Source organism: Phyllobates terribilis, unplaced genomic scaffold (assembly GCF_046119375.1).
Source record: "Phyllobates terribilis strain yellow unplaced genomic scaffold, ASM4611937v1 Scaffold_62__1_contigs__length_8034531, whole genome shotgun sequence".
Taxonomy (NCBI): Eukaryota; Metazoa; Chordata; class Amphibia; order Anura; family Dendrobatidae; genus Phyllobates; species Phyllobates terribilis.
The window spans coordinates 1-21,637 of NW_027362822.1; the positions used below are offsets into that span (position 1 = coordinate 1).

Consider the following 21,637-nt stretch of genomic DNA (forward strand, 5'->3'; position numbering starts at 1 on the left):
AGCTGGTATGGAAGGAGTGGACCGCCCATTGAACCCAGGGTTTTTTCAATCACCTTGCCGAATCCAGGGTGATGTGTGTCTCTACCAGACTTATTATATGGGGTTAGTGTTTCTTAATTTGTGAAAAAACTTTCATCCTCTTACCAGGGTAACCGAGACCCCTTACGCTCCAAGACAGAAATCTTAGATGGGAAGCCATAGGACTGTGAAAAAAATCAAATAAAGCAAAAGCATAGGGCTGCATCACAATACATAACAACAGTGTCATAAAAGACATGAAATAGCCAGCTTGGTCGCTGTCGGAAACCGTAGGACAATATTTTCCGTAAAGAGCTATTCGTTCATTCTGAATTAGTAGCGTAGCTACCAGGGGGCGGTGACCCCGGGCCCCACGTTCTCAGGGGCCCACCAGGAGCTACGCTATTGTAACTGTATAGGCAGAGCAGGGAGACTCCACTGCCCGGTGGCTGCTATGGGGCCCTTGAGCAGGAAGAGGGCCCCCGGTGCCAGCATCAGGCCGTTCCCGCCCATCACCGCAAGTTCAGTGATGAGAGAGGGAGTGCGACAACGCTCCAGCGCCCATCAGTCCCCTCTGCGTCTGACGTCACTGACGTCATCACTTGGCTCCCGGCCCATTGTTCTGAAGATGTGTGGGCGCTCGTAGTAGCGGGGGAACGAGGAGGAGAGGTGAATATTGTGTTTATTTTTTTCCCATGGGGGGATGCTACAGACTCTGCCTATGGGGGGATTATACTACAGACACGGCCAACGGGGGGATTATGCTACAGACTCTGCCTATGGAGGGATTATACTATAGACTCTGCCAATGGGGGGATTATACTATAGACTCTGCCTATGGGGGGAAATATCCTACAGACTCTGCCTATGGGGGGAATATCCTACAGAATCTGCCTATGGGGGGGATTATGCTACAGACTCTGCCTATGGGGGGATCATTATACTATATTGAGGACTATCTGGTGCATTATACTATATGTAAGCTATATATACAGTGTGGGGATTACAGTTAGGGTCATACAGTGTGGAAGATAATGTGGGGTCTTTGTATAGTGTAGGGCCATCGTACAGTGTGGGAGATAATGTGGGGTCTTTGCACAGTGTGGGGGCCATCATACAGTGTGGGAGATATTGTGGGGTGTTTGTATAGTGTGGGGACCATCATACAGTGTGGGAGATAATGGGGCGTTTGTATGGTGTGGGGGCCATCATACAGTGAGATAGATAATGTGGGGTCTTTGCACAGTGTTTAGATACAAATGAGAAGATTGTGCACAGGGGAGACACTTGATCCGTATATCCTTCATACTGAAATATGGAACATAATACTTATACTAGTATACATACCTTTGGTGTCCTAATGTGGTCATGAAAGCGGAGCGCTTCTCAGAGCATTCCTGTTATGCAAGATGCAAGACACATTGGTCTCTGCCTTATGTGGACTAAGGCTGTTAGATAGCCCCACTTCTCTCCATTTGAGAGAAATGTCAAGATTGTTAAGTTGGTTGTTTATGGTTGTTTTTAACTTCTTCCACCATGTTTTTCTTTTCCACCCCTCCCCTTTGTTTTTTTTCTTATCTCTTTATTTGCCAATTTATTTATCTTACATCACATTCAAAAGTGCTTATAGACATATTGTTAAGGTACAACATCTTATTACACACACAAGAATATCACTATGACATTAATATTAGATGTGATAGCGTGGAATGTCCGGTTGATGGGGGAAGCCATTAAGAGATGTGCGGTTTTTTACATATTTAAAACAGTTCCATCCAGCTATACTATGTATTTCTGAAACACATATGGTAAAAGATAGGGTGCACTTAATGCATAAGCGAGAAATTGCCTATGAATATCACTTTTATGTCTTTTCAGTGTCATGTTCCTCGTAAATACCTGAAGATTTAAAAACAGATCAAAGTCTTTGGGTTTGTTTGTGGCACAAAAGCAAAGTCCTTTTGATAATATTAATTTCTCATCATTTTATAAAAGGCAGTCTGACAGATTAAAAATATTTGTGAGTATTATTGTTTGAGGCTTGGGGTAGGTTTATTTTCCATTTTTTCTTCCTCCTTGCGTTCCTCTAGTAGGTTTTTTCTTTTCCCTGGTTTGGGGAAGAAGTATTGGTTAATTGCCCTTTCTTAGGAGACACAGCCCAAGGAAAAAAAAGGTACCAGACCTTTAGTACCAGTTGTGGTATTGTCCACTGTCAGGGAAATATTAATATCAGGAAAATGTTCTCCCACATCTGCCTGACATAGATGTTCGCCCCCCTCCCTTATTCCCCTTCTGCTCAGCACAAAAGTCCCAATTAGAGCACGCCTGAGAAATAGCTTATGCAAACAAGCCAGCCAAGGAGTGTTATAACTTCGTTAGGAAGCAAGCATCTTGTCTCTGAAAGACGCAGGAGGTAATTAAAATGCTGACTTGCACTAATTTGCTTGTAACCATGAGGCTGCTTCCCGAGCTTCAAAGGGAAATTTGCAGACGAGCTGACTCCGATATGAACTATGAAATATTGTGAGTTCCATACGTCCGACAGTAATGGGACCCATATGTGTACTGATCAAATCAGCCCAGGAATGTATATGTAGTTTTCCAGGGCTGTAAGCAAAATCAGGGAGCTGTAGCGCAAAAACACCAGAATAGCAGACTGCAGCTATGTGATGTGTGGTCTCTAAATGAAGATAAAATCATAAGGGAAAAAATGGCGTAGTTTGCAAGCTTCTGCGATCAACGAGCGATGAGCTATTGCAGAAGTTAGCGTTTTTAATAAAAATGTACAGGCTGGAGATCGGCCCACATGATGTCACCACCAGGGGCATGTAGCCAGATCTCCCCTTAGGTATAAGAGAATCCATGGAGAAGACAGGAGCACTCATTGCCAGGGGGGAATAAGAATTATAAGCAAAGGGTCCTGTTCAATTACAGCACAATCCAGCTGGGGAATCCCTCCTCCACCTATATTGAATCATCTCCGCGATCGTATAGTGTAAGTTAACTTCTTTCATCCTATTTATTTTATGGAACTGCGTATGTATTTTAATGTCTCCTTTGTAACATCCTTATGTATATATTTTTCCTAAACACTGCCTCCCTTTTGGATTAAACATAAAATTTAATAGTTCTGTTTCTTTTGTTCTGTAATCGTTCCCTTCCACCGAAGCCATATACGCTACCAAAACGCAGGCGTCAGGCCAGGCCTGTATTATATTTCAAACTCGGCCGGTGGTGGCAGAGAATAATAATTGGGCTATCGTGAAGCTGACAGTGACTGTACGGAGGGCGTTAAACACGGATTCCAGGCTTTGAAATCCCCGAGGTGTGACGCCATACGCTCATTGGTCGCTTACAGATACCTACGTAGAGTAGTCTGGATCGTGTGCTCGCAACTACAGACGAAATACGGACAGCGTGACGGCACAGTGAGATATTGCGTGATCTCCTCGGTGTCGTCCCTCTGTGTGTGTTGAAATTCCTGACATCCACTATTATAATATTGCTTGTTTTTTTAGTAGAGGAAACAAGGTCTGATGTAGTGTCATATATTGAGAGGTCCAGTAGTGGAGTAGAAATGGGATCTGAGAATTCGAGTAGAACAAGAGATTCAATTTCATTAGGTGAAATTAGACTTATATTTCATTTATTGACACTAGTTGTCTTTATTTTATTTTTACTTAGACGAGCTCTTTCCCTTTCTTCATTGAGTCTATTTATTTGTAGTCTAATGTTGTCAAGATGTTTTTTTGCATTAAGAACCAAAATGAAGGTAGAGGTTTTCCACTCAGAGGATGGAAGTAGTATATTTGAATTTTGTATAAGAGGAGTGTTTGTCAAATCTGTGCTCCTGCCCACAGTACTTTTTGTAGATTCAACTGTTGCAATTGATAAAGGTTCAATTCTATTTGGTAGGACTTTCTCAATTATTTTGTTATTTGTTATCTTCGGTTCGATCTTATTATTTGCAATATGTTTTTATTTGTATCAGTACATTCATTAGCCTTGTCCTTTAATTGTATAGGTAGAGAATTTTTAGATTTTTGTTATGTCACTCGGGGCACACTTTGTGTTTCTTTCTTTTTCATAGTACGATAATCCCTGCCTCAATGCAGTTTTTTCGATTTTTTTCATTATTGCTCCATTTTTTAATTGTAATATGGATGTGATAGTGTTGTAATTAATTTTTTTATACTATGGATGAGATTCAAACCTTAATAGGTCCTTGTGACAAAACAGCTTTTTATCTTAATCAGCCAGAAGTCTAGATTTGTTCAGCCAAGAGAAATACACTATTGAGTGTGTGTTGACTTGTGAGTGTATTTCTGTGGCTGGTCAAGAAGGAGATAAGATTATGTGAATGTGACTTCTCTTGGTTTTTAAACAATGATGTTTGTTGCTATGCTAATTGCATATTGTACTAAAGCCATCTAGATGTAGATTTACAAGAACCCACTGTTATACCAACTATATAAATTGATTAAATGCTCAAACAATGAGACATGAGCCCTGTGGAATAATACCCTCCCTAATCCTTGACCTGTGGATGCATACTTGAAAGGACAACTAACTATTTAAGGCACATATGCCTCTGTAGCAGTGAGAATTGAAAGAGAGAATCAAAAATCAGTCAGAGTCTTCAGGGCAAAAGCTTGGTAGCATGGCTTGATCCAGAGCGACACAGATTTGGATTCTACATTATTCCTGCCTAAGAGTATACGGCCCTGACTGGAAGGATACGGATCTGCTCCATTTACCATCAGAGAACCCATGGATACATTTTGGGAGACCAGGTTGGAATCATGAAGTTATCTGGCTCCATGTATATGTTGTTTGGGGCTGCCAGGTGGAACCCTCTAGTCGCCTGGAACCCATGGAAACTCCCAGACAGGCCAGGGTGGGACCCTTGGGTCTCCTGGTCTTGTACCTTGATGGACTGTCAGCTTCTTAAGCTTGCTGCTATCTCCGCTCTGTGGGGGCCCGCCAAAAGCGGGGTCCACTGGTTGAGGTAGTTGGCCCTGGAAGTCCCAAAGTCGCAGTTGTTCTATCCCTGGTGGGTCAGCGGAAGGGTGAAACTGTGTAATGTTGTACCATCTTGGGTATTTGCTGGGATTGTTCTGTTTAATGTCAGTTTAGTTGTTCAATAAAATGTTGGCACACTGCTTTACCCTCGCCCTGTGTTATCTGAGTAGTATTATGCCCACGGAAGACCCCAGGTCTTCACAGTCCTTAGCTAATGATAGGACTTTTTCAGTTGCAGTTTCAAACAATTATGTTCTCTTTTTATGTAAACATGTTAACACATAATGTGCATACAATTATTTAAATTAGAGTCTCATTCAAGTGTAAATGTATTGTCCTTAGAAAATGGAGAAGTATGTACCAACCTGAGGCCCCTCAGACATATTTTTTCATCCATATAAATAGTTAAAAACCGGACATCCAGACCAAAATGAAGTTCCTCTTTTAATGCATCTTTGAAGTGATAAAAGTTTTTTTTTCCTTTAAAACGTTTGTGTCCTCCTCACTGAATGAGTTTGTAGAACTGTCCATGTCCATAATGGATCCTCCTGCTTGCCCAATAGTTTGTAACATGAGCCATTCCCTTGATGATAGTCGATTGTAAAAGTATTCCATGATGTAGATATATAGATAATTCAATCTGCAGTCGGGCTCTCCTTTGACAATTGCCAGACCCGGTGACGGTTCCAAGGTATTGCTTCTGTATCCAAGATAAAACACGAGGGAGAAAGTAGCGCAAATAGGGTCTTATCCAACAAACATTTATGAGTATTTGTATCAGATTGTGCTAACCTGATCCGTATTCTTTTCTTTGGCATTTTAAGTCTGATGTTCAGCTGCTGCGGATCCATGGATTTGTCAAAATCGATGAATATCAGGATCTGGAGAAATTTGTGGATACTTCCCGCGCTGCTGGTTTATTGAAGACGTCAATTCAGAAAGGTTTATTAAATATAAAATAATTGAATATGAAACGTGCAGATCTGAGATTTTTTTTTACATCAATGAATCTGGCTCTTTGTCTCTGCACTTCTATAGAATAATCTGGAAAGATGGAGATTTTGGACCCATTGATTGTTACATCTGGGTGATCCCTTGCCTGTCGCAGGATAATATCTCTGTCCCGGTAGTGTAAAACTTTAGCCAGCACAGGTCTTTGTGGAAGCCCAGGAGGAAGAGGATGGGTAGGCATCCTATGAGCTCGTTCTACAGCCTATAGGGGGTTAAGGTTTCAAGCCTGATTATTAATTTCAGCCAGTTTTGAAAGAATTCAGTAGGAAAGGAGCCTTCCATTTTTCAGGCACGTCAATAAGTGGTATATCATTGAGCCTTGACCTATTTTCAAGATCATCTGTTTCTGCAACCAGTGCTGATATTTTCTGTGCGGCAAGCCTGTTCTCATTGCTTGTATCAGCTATCTGATCATCAATGGTGCTGACTCTGACTTCCACTGCCCCTGCTCTATTTTCTGCAGTTTGTGTCATATACCTGCTATCTCATCTTTAAGAACACCAAAATGTACATTCAAAGCAGATAGAGCAAATGTACAATGTACCACTGCAATGAAAACGTATTTTAAAGTAGGTTCCTCAGTCCTATTGGTGCAGATTAGGCCGTGGGGCAGGGAGTATTGTGCTAGATGCTCGGCCGGAGCTCCTACACCTGCTTTTTCACATATTTCATCAAGGTTGTTGTCCTCTTATTTGGTCTCCAGTGAGGATACACAAAAGTACTGCTACTTTCTGTGTGCGTGGGATAGTCGTGCAAGAGAATATTGCTACAAAAAAAGTGACTGGCCTCTCCGACATTCACTTCAGCCAGGGAGTAAACTGTCCTGCATCCAGAAGATGACGACCCACCTAGGCAATGGTGGTAACAAAATCTTATCAAGTTGGGCATACAGTGGTGGCCAAAAGTATTGGCACCCCTGCAATTCTGTCAGATAATACTCAGTTTCTTCCTGAAAATGATTGCAATCACAAATTCTTTGGTATTATTATCTTCATTTAATTTGTCTTTAATGAAAAAACACAAAAAGAATTGTCCTAAAGCCAAATTGGATATAATTCCACACCAAACCTAAAAAAGGGGGTGGACAAAAGTATTGGCACCCTTTGAAAAATCATGTGATGCTTCTCTAATTCGTGTAATTAACAGCACCTGTAACTTACCTGTGGCACCTAACAGGTGTTGACAAGAACTAAATCACACTTGCAGCCAGTTAACATGGATTAAAGTTGACTCAACCTGTGTCCTTGTGTGTACCACATTGAGCATGGAGAAAAGAAAGAAGACTAAAGAACTGTCTGAGGACTTGAGAAACCAAATTGTGAGGCAGCATGAGCAATCTCAAGGCTACAAGTCCATCTCCAAAGCCCTGAATGTTCCTGTGTCTTCCGTGCATAGTGTCATCAAGAAGTTTAAAGCCCATGGCACTGTGGCTAACCACCCTAGATGTGCACGGAAAAGAAAAATTGACGAGAGATTTCAATGCAACATTGTGCGGATGGTGGATAAAGAACCTCAACTAACATCCAAACAAGTTCAAGCTGCCCTGCAGTCCGAGGGTACAACAGTGTCAACCCGTACTATCCATCGGCGTCTACATGAAAAGGGACTGTATGGTAGGATACCCAGGAAGACCCCACTTCTTACCCCGAGACATAAAAAAGCCAGGCTGAAGTTTGCCAAAACTTACCTGAGAAAGCCTAAAACGTTTTGGAAGAATGTTCTCTGGTCAGATGAGACAAAAGTAGAGCTTTTTGGCAAAAAGCATCAACATAGAGTGTACAGGAAAAAAAAAGAGGAATTCAAAGAAAATAACACGGTCCCTACCGTCAAACATGGCGGAGGTTGCCTGATGTTTTGGGGTTACTTTGCTGCCTCTGGCACTGGACTGCTTGACCGTGTGCATGGCATTATGAAGTCTGAAGACTACCAACAAATTTTGCAGTATAATGTAGGGCCCAGTGTGAGAAAGCTGGGTCTCCCTCAGAGGTCATGGGCCTTCCAGCAGGACAATGACCCAAAACACACTTCCAAAGCACTATAAAATGGTTTGAGAGAAAGCACTGGAGACTTCTAAGGTGGCCAGCAATGAGTCCAGACCTGAATCCCATAGAACACCTGTGGAGAGATCTCAAAATGGCAGTTTGGAGAAGGCACCCTTCAAATATCAGGGACCTGGAGCAGTTTGCCAAAGAAGAATGGTCTACAATTCCAGCAGAGCATTGTAAGAAACTCATTGATGGTTACCGGAAGCGGTTGTTCGCAGTTATTTTGGCTAAAGGTTGTGCAACCAAGTATTAGGCTGAGGGTGCCAATACTTTTGTCTGGCCCATTTTTGGAGTTTTGTGTGAAATCATCAATGATTTGATTTTTGCTTCATTCTCTTTTGTGTTTTTTCCTTGCAAGCAAATTAAATGAAGATAATAAGACCAAAGAATTTGTGATTGCAATCATTTTCAGGAAGAAACTGAGTATTATCTGACAGAATTGCAGGGGTGCCAATACTTTTGGCCACCACTGTTATGAAGAACTTTGTAAAGGCAATGGATAAAAATGTAAAAGCATTCATGCATCTGATTGATAACTTTACAAGGTTAAGTGAAGCAAATATAGAACAAGGAGTCTCTATTGGACGTCAGATTCGTAAGCTTCTTCAAGATGAGGAGTTTCTTTGTTTGTTGCAGGGCAAGGAAAAGGCAGTATGGTCTACATTTGGATTTGTGGTAACTAACTTTTTGGGAAACTCATCAGCAGATACAATAACTTTGAAGAGTTGGTTTTATTTCTCCTCAAAACATATAAGGATCTTGGCTGCAACATGTCCTTAACGATTAATTTCTTACATTTTAGACTTTTCTTCCACCAAGCAGCAGAGTAGTGAGATACGAAGATGGTGAGAGATGTAACAAAGATATTATACCTATGGAGAAAAGATATCAAGGAAAATGGAATCCCTCAATGCTTGCAGATTACTGTTGCATAATTTTAAGAGATGATCTGATGCAGGAGTACAAGAAACAAGCAAAAATCAGTTGTTACTGAATGAGGACCAAGTTTTGTAGTGCAATTTCTGTAATTGATTATAATTTGCAATAGTGTTTAGACAGGTTTTAGTTATTTGAATTGTTGCTAGGTTTTCTCTAAATAAATATCAGAAAATTGGCATAACAAGATATTCTGCATCTGTATATTTACAAAAATAATAATGTTTCAAAGTACTGAAACTTTTATCATTAATATATGTAGCAGTAAAAGGAAAACTCATTGTCCAATTTGAATTCAGGAGGTCAAACTCGTTAAGAAATAGCTCAGTTCATAGAAAACCTGACATTTTTTGAAAATATGTAAAACAGTGTTAAAGGATCTGAAAGGTCCTTGAGCTAGTCGGGTGGAAGGTTCTTTAGCTGCTCAGTCAGGACGTACAGCCTCTGTACAGGTCCCGGTACCTTCCTGCTCTGTATCAATCAATTAGATAAGTGTGGAACTGGAGAAGAGAGTAGTTCTCTCACTGATCAGGAAGGACACGGTCTCATTGTTCTAAGTCACAGGAAGCTACCTCCAGTTTATAGGATGCACTCACTTATTAGCAAGATTTTTTCTTGCTAAAAGTGTGTTTTTTCAAGTAAAATTTTCCACATTAAGGACATAAAAAAGGCTTCTGCCCTATGTGACTTCTCTGATGTCTATCAAGATGCGATTTCTGATTAAAACATTTCCCACATTCTGAACATGAAAAAGGCTTCTCCCCTGTGTGAATTCTCTGGTGCTTAACAAGATTTGTTTTCCATGTAAAACATTTCCCACATTCTGAACATGAAAAAGGCCTCTCTCCTGTGTGAGTTCTCTGGTGCCTAATAAGATTTGATTTCCCTGTAAAACATTTCCCACATTCTGAACATGAAAAAGGCTTTTCCCCTGTGTGAGTTCTCTGATGTGTAACAAGATCTAATTTCCGGTTAAAACATTTCCCACATTCTGAACAGGAAAAAGCCTTCTCCCCTGTGTGAGTGCTCTGGTGTGTAACAAGAACTAATTTGTGGTTAAAACATTTCCCACATTCTGAACACGAAAAAGGCTTCTCCCCCGTGTGAGTTCTCTGGTGACTAAGAAGATTTGATTTCTTGTTAAAATATTTCCCACATTCTGAACAAGAAAAAGGCTTCTCCCCTGTGTGAGTTATCTTATGTCCAACAAGAGCTGATTTCTTGTTAAAACATTTCCCACATTCTGAACAGGAAAAAGGCTTCTCTCCTGTGTGAGTTCTCTGATGTGTAACAAGATCTGTTTTCTGGTTAAAACATTTCCCACATTCTGAACAGGAAAAAGGCATCTTCCCTGTGTGAGTTCTTTGGTGTATAACAAGATTCCATTTCCGGTTAAAACATTTCCCACATTCTGAACAGGAAAAAGCCTTCTCCCCTGTGTGAGTTCTCTGGTGACTTAGATGATCTAATTTCTTGTTAAAACATTTCCCACATTCTGAACAGGAAAAAGGCTTCTCCCCTGTGTGAGTTCTCTGGTGTGTAACAAGAGCTGATTTCTTGTTAAAACATTTCCCACATTCTGAACAGGAAAAAGGCTTCTCTCCTGTGTGAGTTCTCTGATGTATAACAAGAGCTGATTTCTGGTTAAAACATTTCCCACATTCTGAACATGAAAAAGGCTTCTCCCCTGTGTGAGTTCGAAGATGTGTAACAAGAGATGATCTCACTGTAAAACATTTCCCACATTCTGAACAGGAAAAAGGCTTCTCCCCTGTGTGAATTCTCTGGTGACTAAGAAGATTTGATTTATCATTAAAACATTTCCCACATTCTGAACATGAAAAAGGCTTCTCCCCTGTGTGAGTTCTCTGGTGCTTAACAAGATCTGAATTCTTTGTAAAACATTTCATACACTTGGAACAAGAAAATCTATTCTTTGCCGTGTGAATTTTTTGATGCTTAAGAAAAAACTTTTTGAGTGTAAAACTATTTCCATATTCTGACTGTGAAAATGGCTTCTTAGCTTTGAGAGCCATTAGTTTTTTAATGCTTATTTTGTGACTTTGATTTTCCTTAGTAGTCGGTAATGAATTACAAGATAGGACCTGTTTCAAAAGATCAGATGACACATCTTTGTTGTGAAGGGATGATGGTATATCTGGAGAAATGGCATTCCCATTAATTGTATCCTGTGTGATTTCAAACTCATCTGATTTGAAAATTGAAGATGTCAGCTGTCCCTCTGATCTCCTGGTAGAGTCATCTGATAAGTAAAAAAAAATACTATATTTGAATAAAATATACTTGAAATTTATATTTTTGAACATTTCTACTTAAAATGCTGGTACAAATGGCAAGTTCTATAAAAAATATTGAATTATTCACCAAGACAATGACAGTTCACAGTCTAATAGAAAACCTTATAGCATGAACCAGTAGAGCGTGGTGCTCAACTGTTTGTTCATTCTGACTCCCAAATATTACATATGCAAAAATGCTACCAATAAAAATTTCTACTCATCTCACAAAAACAAGCCCTCACTCAGGTCCATAATTTGTCAATGGAAAAACAAAAGGTTTCCACATCATTAGTGGCTCAAAGGCTCTTGGAAATATTGAAAATTCTCTCTTCTCTCCTGTCATAAAAATTAAGAAAACATTTTCTCCGCTCCCCCAAGCCGTTCTTTCCTCTTCCCTTATCGACCAATAATCCACTAATTAGCACGCACAGGCGGAGTAGCTTGTAGGCAGATGCCAGTACCCAGAGAGATGGCAAACCCAATTAACAGAGACCTGCAATAAATTTACATCTAGCTAAGGAAGATTTAGCGATGCCGACATGAAATATGGAATATATAAAGTTCCATAAGTCCGATAATAATGGGACCCATATTTTTAGGGTCAGCCAAGGAACAATATGCATAATTTTCCATAGCGGTACGCCCCCCCGGGGAGCGGTGACGCAAAAGTACAAAATAACAGACCGGAGCTAGGTCAATTGTGGTCTCTAAAGAGAGGTAAATTCATAATGGAAAATATGGTATCACTTTCAGGCTTCTGCGATCAACAAGCGTTAAGTGATCATCAGAGCCAGCTATTTTAGTAAAAATGTGAAGGCTGGAGCCCAGCCCACGTGATGTCATCCCAGGGGGTGTGTGGGCAGGTCTCCACCTTCGACATAAAAGACCCCACTGAGGATGGGTCAGTGTTAATTGCCGGGGGGTATAGAGACCATAAGCTAAGGATCACGTTCGATAATGGTCAAATCAAAGTGAATTACATAAAATACTGATTGAAATAGTGGACATAATTCACACTAGTGGTCACCACTGATACAGATAATTAGTATAAGTTAGGAAGGGTTTGTAGAAGGGAAAAGGTGTGTGAATAAAATATAACTTTTATTAATATAATTAAAAAACTCTTATTTTGTGAATTATTGAATAAATATTCATACATCAAATTATGTATATAGGGCCACTGCTGTGTATTTTTATGCAGTGCTAGCCCACAAATTACTTATTTCAATTGTGAGGACACAAAAATAAATTATCCACAGCCAATGTCCCTATAATTATTGGCTGGGTATTATGAATTATGTGTCCCAGGTATTCCAACACTCTCCGTCATAATGTTAGATAATAACATATATAAAGTGCCGTGGAAATATGTGAGATAATAGTTAATTTTCCACCAGTGAGCCTAAGTGACTACTTATATACTCTGCATTATTAATAAATGCCGATATTAAAGATGAGCTATTTCCCTGCAATCTCACTATTATAGCTGGCATGAAAACAGCTATATAGCTGGATTTATATCTCTGGGCCAAGCACTAGTCTAATATGGGTGGTCTATGCGGTTAATACCGCTGTTCTGTCAAGTCATACCCATAATTGTAAGGGTGCTCATTTAATCCCACAGCATGTACATTCTTGCTGTGTGCGGGTAGTCTGCTAGCAATTACTATAATATATTGCAGAGATTAAAGATGTCAATGTATATCATTTGCTTCACGTGTCTAATTCTTCCAAAATCTCTAATGTCCTCAATTCAACAAGTTCAGTATAATTAAGGATTTGCACCTATTTGGAAGAAAGTTAATTTTTAAAAAACTATACTCAGACCAATCAAGTAGGGGTACTATTTCTCAGGAAGTAGAACCTACACCAAGTTTATTGAGCCAAGAATTGAGGACATTAGAGATTTTGGAAGAATTAGACACAGAGAATCAAGCAGGTGAATCAGAGAGTGAAAACAGATTATGCCCTCAATGGAAAAAGAAGATCCTTAAGCCCAAATCCACCAATATGCCGACATTACAGACCTGCCCTGCAGTGAAAGTCTTTGTTGACTTGGTTACGAAGGACATTTTAGCTTTGCCAGATGGAGATTCTCAATCATTTGCTGCTTCTGGAGATAGACGAACAATCGATGAACTCAAACAAATTGAGGACGTCGTCTTCAAGTCCAGTGACAAAGGTGGCAACATCGTCATCTGGCCGCAGGATAAATATATCCAAGAAGCCAAGAGACAACTCACCAACAAAGACTGTTATAGATCACTTTGGAGTGATCCCACTGACCAGTTCCTGGAAGAATACACTAATTTAATAACCCAGGGATTTGACAGTGGAGCTATCACGAAACGTGAGAGGGACTTCCTGACGGTTAAACATCCAAGAGTAGCAACATTTTATATGCTACCCAAGGTCCATAAAGACCTTGGAAATCCACCAGGAAGACCCATTGTCTCGGGTATAGGTAACCTGACTGAAAAAGTCAATCAGTGGATAGATCAGGAATTGAGAGGATATGTTTATGATCTTCCCTCCTACACCAGAGACACTATGCAAGTTCTACAAGAACTTGAGGGCAGTAAACTTGATCAGCAAGAACTACTTGTGACATGTGATGTCGAAAGTTTATACACTTGTATACATCAGGACAGTGGGTGCAGGGCCGTTGATTTTTATCTATCTAGAAATCACAACCTTGACCCAACACGAAAAGGTTTCATTCTCTCTCTTTTGAGGTTCATTCTGAAAAGAAATTACTTTGTTTTTGACGGACGCTTCTACCAACAAATGCGGGGAACCGCAATGGGTGCGGCGGTCGCACCGACTTTCGCAAATTTATATCTAGGATGGTGGGAAGAGGAGTTCGTCTTTGCGGAGAATATGTCTATCTATGTAGATCAGATTGTAATATACAAACGCTACATAGATGACATCCTTATCATTTGGAGGGGCACAGCAGATACCCTAATTAATTTTGTTAACATCCTTAACGACAATCAACTCAACTTGAAGTTAACTCTCTCTTTCCATAGGGATCATATTCCATTTCTGGATATCATGATATATAGAGATCTGGATAACAGGATTCAAACAGACCTATATAGGAAGGAAACTGCCACAAATGGTATCCTGGATGCTAGAAGTGCACATGCACCATCAACCATCAAAGCTATTCCCAAGGGGGAATTCTTGCGGTTACGCCGCAACTGTTCCACCTTTGAAGGGTTCAAATTGAGAGCAGTGGAACTGAGGAAGAGACTTTTCGAAAGAAATTACTCTAAACAATCAATCAAAAGGGCATATAATATTGCCTTAAGGACGGAGAGGAAGGACCTTTTAATCCCGAAGACTCGAAATCAAGACGAAACGTTGAGATTTATAACCGAATACCATCAAGATTGGCAAATCATGATTAATATCTTTAATAAACATTGGGGGATTTTAAAATCGGATAGAGATCTTGATCGATATCTCACACCAAAGGCCTCAATAGGATATCGGAAAACTACATCTATCTCTAACCTTTTGGTCTCGAGTCATTTTAAACGCAATAATAGAACTGTAAATGTAAGGGATCCGGGCTTCTTCCCCTGTAAACTATGCAAGGCCTGTCAAATTTTGACCCCTATGAAATCCTTTAGGGATGCTTTTGGAAAAAACTTTACCATACACCAACACTTAAATTGCTCTTCGGTTGGAGTGATTTATTGTTTGGAGTGCACATGTGGACTCAGATATGTAGGTAAGACAACCAGAGATCTGAGGACACGCATCAGAGAAAATATTAGGAGTATCATTAACTTTGATAAGGACGAACAAATATGTAGAGAAAGACAAAAAATTTTCGTTCCTACCCCCATCGCTAAACATTTCAAACATGCACATGACTTAAGATGGAAAGATCTGAAAGGATGGGCAATTTTTCAACATAAGTTGGACATTAGGGGTGGAGATTTGGACCAATTCTTGTTAAAAATGGAAAGCCAGTGGATATTCCGTTTAAATACGGTTAATCCACATGGATTGAACAAAAATTTCAATTTTGGTTGTTTTTTATGATGTTTCTCTATACTCTGTACAGTAACTTTTTGACTTGTCTCTGGCTTTGGGGTTGTTAGCTGTGCATTTCCAAGTGATTTTTTCCTGCTTTATAATGTATTGATTTATGTCTATTTGCCCTCTGAAAATATTGATGCATCTGGTTTTCTTTCCCAGATGTATCAGTTGAAATATAGAGAATCCAATATACTTATACCTCTACTCTCTACACTATCCCATCAATTTTCCTCATTTTGTATTTGAGGTGCGGGAATGAGGGGTTTAGCTTTATCCACATTCACTGGGGAGTGAACTATCATAGATAATATGAGAAGAGAATTAGAGGTTTGCAATAAAGATCCCCCTTAAATGCAATTGATGTTCAATATGTACAAGATTTCTTCAATCTGATAGATCTATACATATAATAATACTTTATGGTATTATTATTCTAATGCGTAGCCTTTCAGGTATATTATCAGCCAACCTAATAGTATGGGACAAAACGGGAATTTAACCATTATCTTTATAATTTCTGGTATTTTTAAAATTTCATTTGGAGTTATTTAATTACATGTCTCTGCCAATACAGGTATGTGGACTCTCTGATTGGCTGATAGACCTGTCAATCTTGACAGGAGGTATAAGAATCCTGAGAAGGCGGCCGATCCCGCCCTTAGAAAAAGCCGGTAATTACGGCGAAACGCGCGTCAGGGACGTTCATTCTTATAATCTATATGTGGTGACACATCCCAGGATCCACACACCACTCTCTGTCACTTTAATTTTTACTCTGCCGGCTTAATACATAAAGCGGTAGTGACCGCGTGCAGGCTATCTGCACGCGATCTGAATGAGAACGCTGTCGGGGAGATAAGAGGCTCTGCTCTCCACGTGCTCTAGCCAGCAATACAAACCGGCAGCTAACTGCACGACTTGCATAATCAATCATTTCTATCCGGCCGGCTTAACATATGAAGCGGCAGTGATAGCGTGCAGATTATCTGCACGAGGTCTTAGTGTGAGCGCTGCGGGGGAGACAGTGTGTTCTGACCCCCACTTGAAGCCAATGATATACATCGACATCTTTAATCTCTGCAATATATTATAGTAATTGCCAGCAGACTACCCACACACAGCAAGAATGTACATGCTGTGGGATTAAATGAGCACCCTTACAATTATGGGTATGACTTGACAGAACAGCGGTATTAACCGCATAGACCACCCATATTAGACTAGTGCTTGGCCCAGAGATATAAATCCAGCTATATAGCTGTTTTCATGCCAGCTATAATAGTGAGATTGCAGGGAAATAGCTCATCTTTAATATCGGCATTTATTAATAATGCAGAGTATATAAGTAGTCACTTAGGCTCACTGGTGGAAAATTAACTATTATCTCACATATTTCCACGGCACTTTATATATGTTATTATCTAACATTATGACGGAGAGTGTTGGAATACCTGGGACACATAATTCATAATACCCAGCCAATAATTATAGGGACATTGGCTGTGGATAATTTATTTTTGTGTCCTCACAATTGAAATAAGTAATTTGTGGGCTAGCACTGCATAAAAATACACAGCAGTGGCCCTATATACATAATTTGATGTATGAATATTTATTCACCAATAATTCACAAAGTAAGAGTTTTTTAATTATATTAATAAAAGTTATATTTTATTCACACACCTTTTCCCTTCTACAAACCCTTCCTAACTTATACTCAAATCAAAGTGAGGCGCCCCCCCTCCAGCTATACTTAATCATCTCTGAGACCTTATAATAAGTTCTTTAATCCTTATTTTGTGTAACTGCATATGTATTGAATTGTCTCCTTTTGTAAAACCTTTTGTATATTTTTCCTAAACACTGCCTCTCTTTTGGATTAAATATAAAATTTAATAATCCTGTTTCTTTTGTTCTGTGATTGTTCCCTCCTCCGAAGCCATACGCTATCAGAACGCAGGCGTCCGACCAGGCTTGTATTATATTTCAAATTGGGTTGGTAGTGGCAGCAAATAATAATAAGCTATCTAGAGCAAGAATGTGAACGGACACTGAAAATGGTGAGATTGTTCCATTATTATGTGTAAAGTGTGAACTCTCATGTTAAACCACTGATTGTCTTATACGGTTCATGTTTGGTGATGCTCTTAGTATCCGCTCCATTATTATCTGCCATGATCTCGTTTGGTGTGCAGGTGGGCTGTACTTAGTTACTATCCCATATAATCCTTGGCATGAATGAGGATAGATTTGTCTTGGGTAGTGACACTTTTCTACCATTCGCAGGCACCATTTTGACTTATGGTCCATGTGACTTTTTAGTACCCATTTAGATTTTGTTATGCATTTACTTATTAAAGGTTACGTTTTAACCTCTTTAACACTATTTTGCTTTGCCTTGTCAAATGTAAAGCATCACACCCTACTAAAGCTCATGCATAATGCCGGATGCTGCCAGATACAGCCTTGCTCTCTGCTGGTTAAGTTCTCTGTGTTCAGCTCCCGTGTTCTGTTTTTCTTCTTAGTTTCTTCTTGTGACCTCGGCCCGTTTACTGTCTACTCTTGTGTCTTCTGATTTTGTATTTTCTCTGCCCTCCTGGTTCTGATCCGGCTACCTGACTATTCTTCTTCCCATCTCACTCAACAAAACAGCTGGCAACACTGTTGTTATTGTACAGAAATTCACACTTGGCCCTCACTGCACATTTAATGTTGTCGATCTTAAAAGCGAGGTTTGGTCATAAAGACTGGACCTGGTCTTGTAGGGACCATATGAGCACATTCAGCATCACAGAAGGGAGAGAAGGTAGATTCATCCAATAAGATATCAGGGATCTAGGAAGCCAACAGCATCATCACCCTCCGCTTTCTCTCAGACCCATCATATTTTTCTTCAAGCGATTTTCTAACTTGTCAGCACTTTCTACGTACGCTGTCATTTGGATTGGTAGTTTGCAGATCTGGTCAGGTAAGAGTCAGGATCTTCTAATTTCAGTTGGTAAGTGGATTCTCCAGGTTGTAAGTTCTAAGGGGTTTCAACGCCCAAAGTCATTTGTACAGTTTTGGATGGAGGAGAATGTTTTGGTCTAGATGCAAAATGGTGATCAGACGATTGTGATAAAGCCGGACTACACCACAGATAAAGCAGCCACAGCTGATGACTGAGAAGAATCTGTGACTTCTCTGTATTTAGTGGTTACTACTCACCTGGGCGGTCATATGTAGGAATCTCCTCTTTACACTGCTCATCACCCCTCACACATGTCTCTGTAGTATTAATATGGGTCAGATCTTCACCCTGAAACAAATATTGTACAAGTCAAAGACAGATGGAGAAGTCCCATCTATGATCAGCACTAATCCTGCTATCTCCACTGTTCTCATTATACAAGTATAAAACATATAATACTGGTGGATAAAACAAGACTGAACACAAGACCTTCACAGCCGTCTACACATCATAGGGGAGATCTCATGACACCTTCTCTCCATCTACCTGATGATCCTGAGGAACATTGGGATCTTCTTGTTTACAGTCCTGTGGAAGAAGAGGACGGGGATATCTCTCTGGTGCCGTCTTCTTACTGGATAGATCTGGAGGAAACACATACAGGGACTGAATTCATTCTTTACATACAGATAATTATAGGCCGTGTGTATTTAGTCCTGTCAATTACCTGGTGATGTGAGGGGCTGGGGAACCTCCATCATGACGTCCTTGTACAGATCTTTGTGTCCTTCTAAATACTCCCACTCCTCCATGGAGAAATAGACAGCGACATCCTGACACCTTATAGGAACCTGACACATACAATGATATAGTCATCCCCCAGATCCCTTCACAGCGATACTGTATAATGTCCCAGCAGTGTCACCTCTCCAGTCAGCAGCTCAATCATCTTGTAGCTGAGTTCTAGGATCTTCTGGTCATTGATGTCCTCATGTATCAGGTGGTGAGGTGGAAGCTCCGTGATTGGGCTTAGGGGTCTTCCCCATCCCTCAGACACAGGGTCCTGACAGCGCTCACTAGAGGTCTTCTTCACTACTATGTAATCCTAGTTATGGAGAGACACATTAATAAATCTCACTACAGACATTTCCAGAGTCCTCACCTCTCCAGTTCGGACCATCTGTTATTCCCATAGATAAGAATTATGTAATGTGACGTTATCAAAATCTCTCACCTCTCCAGTAAGCCGGAAGAGGATCTCTAGGGTGAGGTGTAATATTTTCTCAGCCATCTTGTCTCTGTCCATATTCATCTTTGATAGGTAAATCAGGAAAATTCTCTTATATAGAAGATATTCACCGAGAGGATCCGATATTGTAGAGACCAGAATGATCTAGTTTTCTTCTTTACATCTACTAATAAAACCTATATATTTTAGGCCACAGACAACAAGCAATTTCTTCCTCGGAATCTGCAGCTGAATACCTTTCTCATAGACTCATCTTCCTTATTGCTAATTCTCATCTCATTTACCAACACTGGAATTAGCAATACTGCAGGAGATATTCATTACTCGTGACATGAGAAATAACTACTTCATGATGAGGACCAAATCTTCATCTTCTACTATGGCTGTATAAACATATATGGCCAGAGCCCGTCTATATGTTTCTCGTCTTCACCAGACTGTCATCTTCTATCACGTTAGATCTCAGGTCTGATTCACACACAGAAGTTTGAGGCATTTATAAAAGTTTGTTTGTAAGAACACCAAGACAGGGGTTACTTGATACCAATGTCTCTATGTACAGTGTTTTATGGGGTTTATTTCTGGCCTTAGGCTTTCCTATATATTACAAGAAAAATCCATAAAAATAGAATTAGACTTACCGGTAATTTGGTTTATAATAACCCACCATGACAGCACACCGGAGGATGTAACCCCACCCTAATAGGGACAGGAAACATGAAGAGGTGAAATAGCCCCTCACACATCCTCCCTCCAGTGTTATTATAAAGGACCACAAGAGAATGAATGCTTCAAATTATATTTTATTCTCACTGATATGATCATGTAAGAAATAATAAGCAAAAGGGAGGGAATTACTCGTGCTGTCGTGGTGGGTTATTAGAAACCAAATTACAGGTAAGTCTAATTCTATTTTCTCTAATAACCCCCCACGACAGCACACTGGAGGTATACCCAAGATATATTTAGGGAGGGACAATAGCCTGGAGGCAAAGGCTAAATCTCTTCTAATGGACACTAGGTCCAATCTGTAGTGTCTGGAGAAGGTATGGAGTGAGGACCAGGTAGCAGCTCTGCAAATCTGCTCGATGGAGGCGTTGGCTTTCTCAGCCCAGGAGACAGATACCACTTTTCTAGAGTGAGCTTTGAGCTTCTCTGGAGGTGAAAGGTTTTGGATCTGGTAAGTTTCAATAACTGCTTTCTTAACCCAGTTGGCGATTGTAGATTTAGACGCTTTCTTCCCCTTATTTTGGCCTTGAGAATGGACAAATAGATTTTTGTCTCTTCTCCCTTCTTGTGTTTCCTGAAGATAATGCAGGACTATCCTTTGAACATCCAGAGTCTGGAACTCTTCTCTCTCGGATTGTCACAGAAGGATGGGAGAATTATATCCTGAGATCTGTGGAAGTATGAGACTACTTTAGATAGAAATGATCAGTCCAGACGAAAAATGAGACGATCTTCTAGGACCTTTAGAAGATCGCGAATCTTAGAAACTCCCGATAAGTTGGATGAATCGGGACGTGGTAATATGCATCTTGGAGATCGATCGTAGCCATGACATAATCTTGTCCTATCAGAGGAACTGTTGATTTGATCGATTCTATCTTGAACCTTATGTAAAGTATGTGTTGATTCAGAGGTTTCAGATTGATTGTGATCCGATGGGATCCCCCCATTTTTTTTTTATCAAGAAGAGTTTGGAGTAGTGTCCTCTGCATCTCTCCTTTGTTGGAACTAGAGAGATCACCTCTGAAGATAGTAGTTCTCCCATACAAGCTATTAAAGTGGCTTGTAGCTCCGGAGAGGAGAGCCGTGTTGTTTTCACTCTCCGTGGAGGATAGGAGGAGAGCTCTATTTTTACCCCAGAATCGACCGATCTTAGGATCCACAGGTCATAGTAACATAGTAACATAGTTTGTAAAGCCGAATAAAGACTTGCGTCCATCAAGTTTGACCTGTTAGTTCTGTAATTGCTAAAGTTGATCCAGAGGAGGGCAAAAACCCCAAATGATTTGGCCAATCTTCACCTGAGGAAAAATTCCCTCCC

The 21,637-nt window shown here is 40.2% G+C and overlaps 1 protein-coding gene across 3 annotated transcripts in view; it reads right to left on the reverse strand.

Moving 5' to 3' along the window:
• Nucleotides 1-9,102: 9,102 nt before the first annotated feature.
• LOC141192485 (uncharacterized) overlaps nt 9,103-21,637 on the reverse strand; it is a 50,946-nt gene continuing 38,411 nt past the window's right edge. The window contains exons 2-7 of one of the 3 annotated variants that reach the window (XM_073662012.1): nt 19,573-19,753; nt 19,264-19,443; nt 19,066-19,189; nt 18,885-18,982; nt 18,596-18,686; nt 9,103-11,295 (exon numbers count right to left, since the gene is read on the reverse strand). In XM_073662012.1, coding sequence (XP_073518113.1) covers nt 9,686-11,295; nt 18,596-18,686; nt 18,885-18,982; nt 19,066-19,189; nt 19,264-19,443; nt 19,573-19,650 — 2,181 coding nt within the window. In that variant the 5' untranslated portion in view covers nt 19,651-19,753 and the 3' untranslated portion in view covers nt 9,103-9,685. Of the gene's footprint in view, nt 11,296-17,069; nt 17,091-18,595; nt 18,687-18,884; nt 18,983-19,065; nt 19,190-19,263; nt 19,444-19,572; nt 19,754-21,637 lie in introns of all 3 variants that reach the window. The other 2 variants (XM_073662013.1, XM_073662014.1) reach the window with 2 other exon arrangements.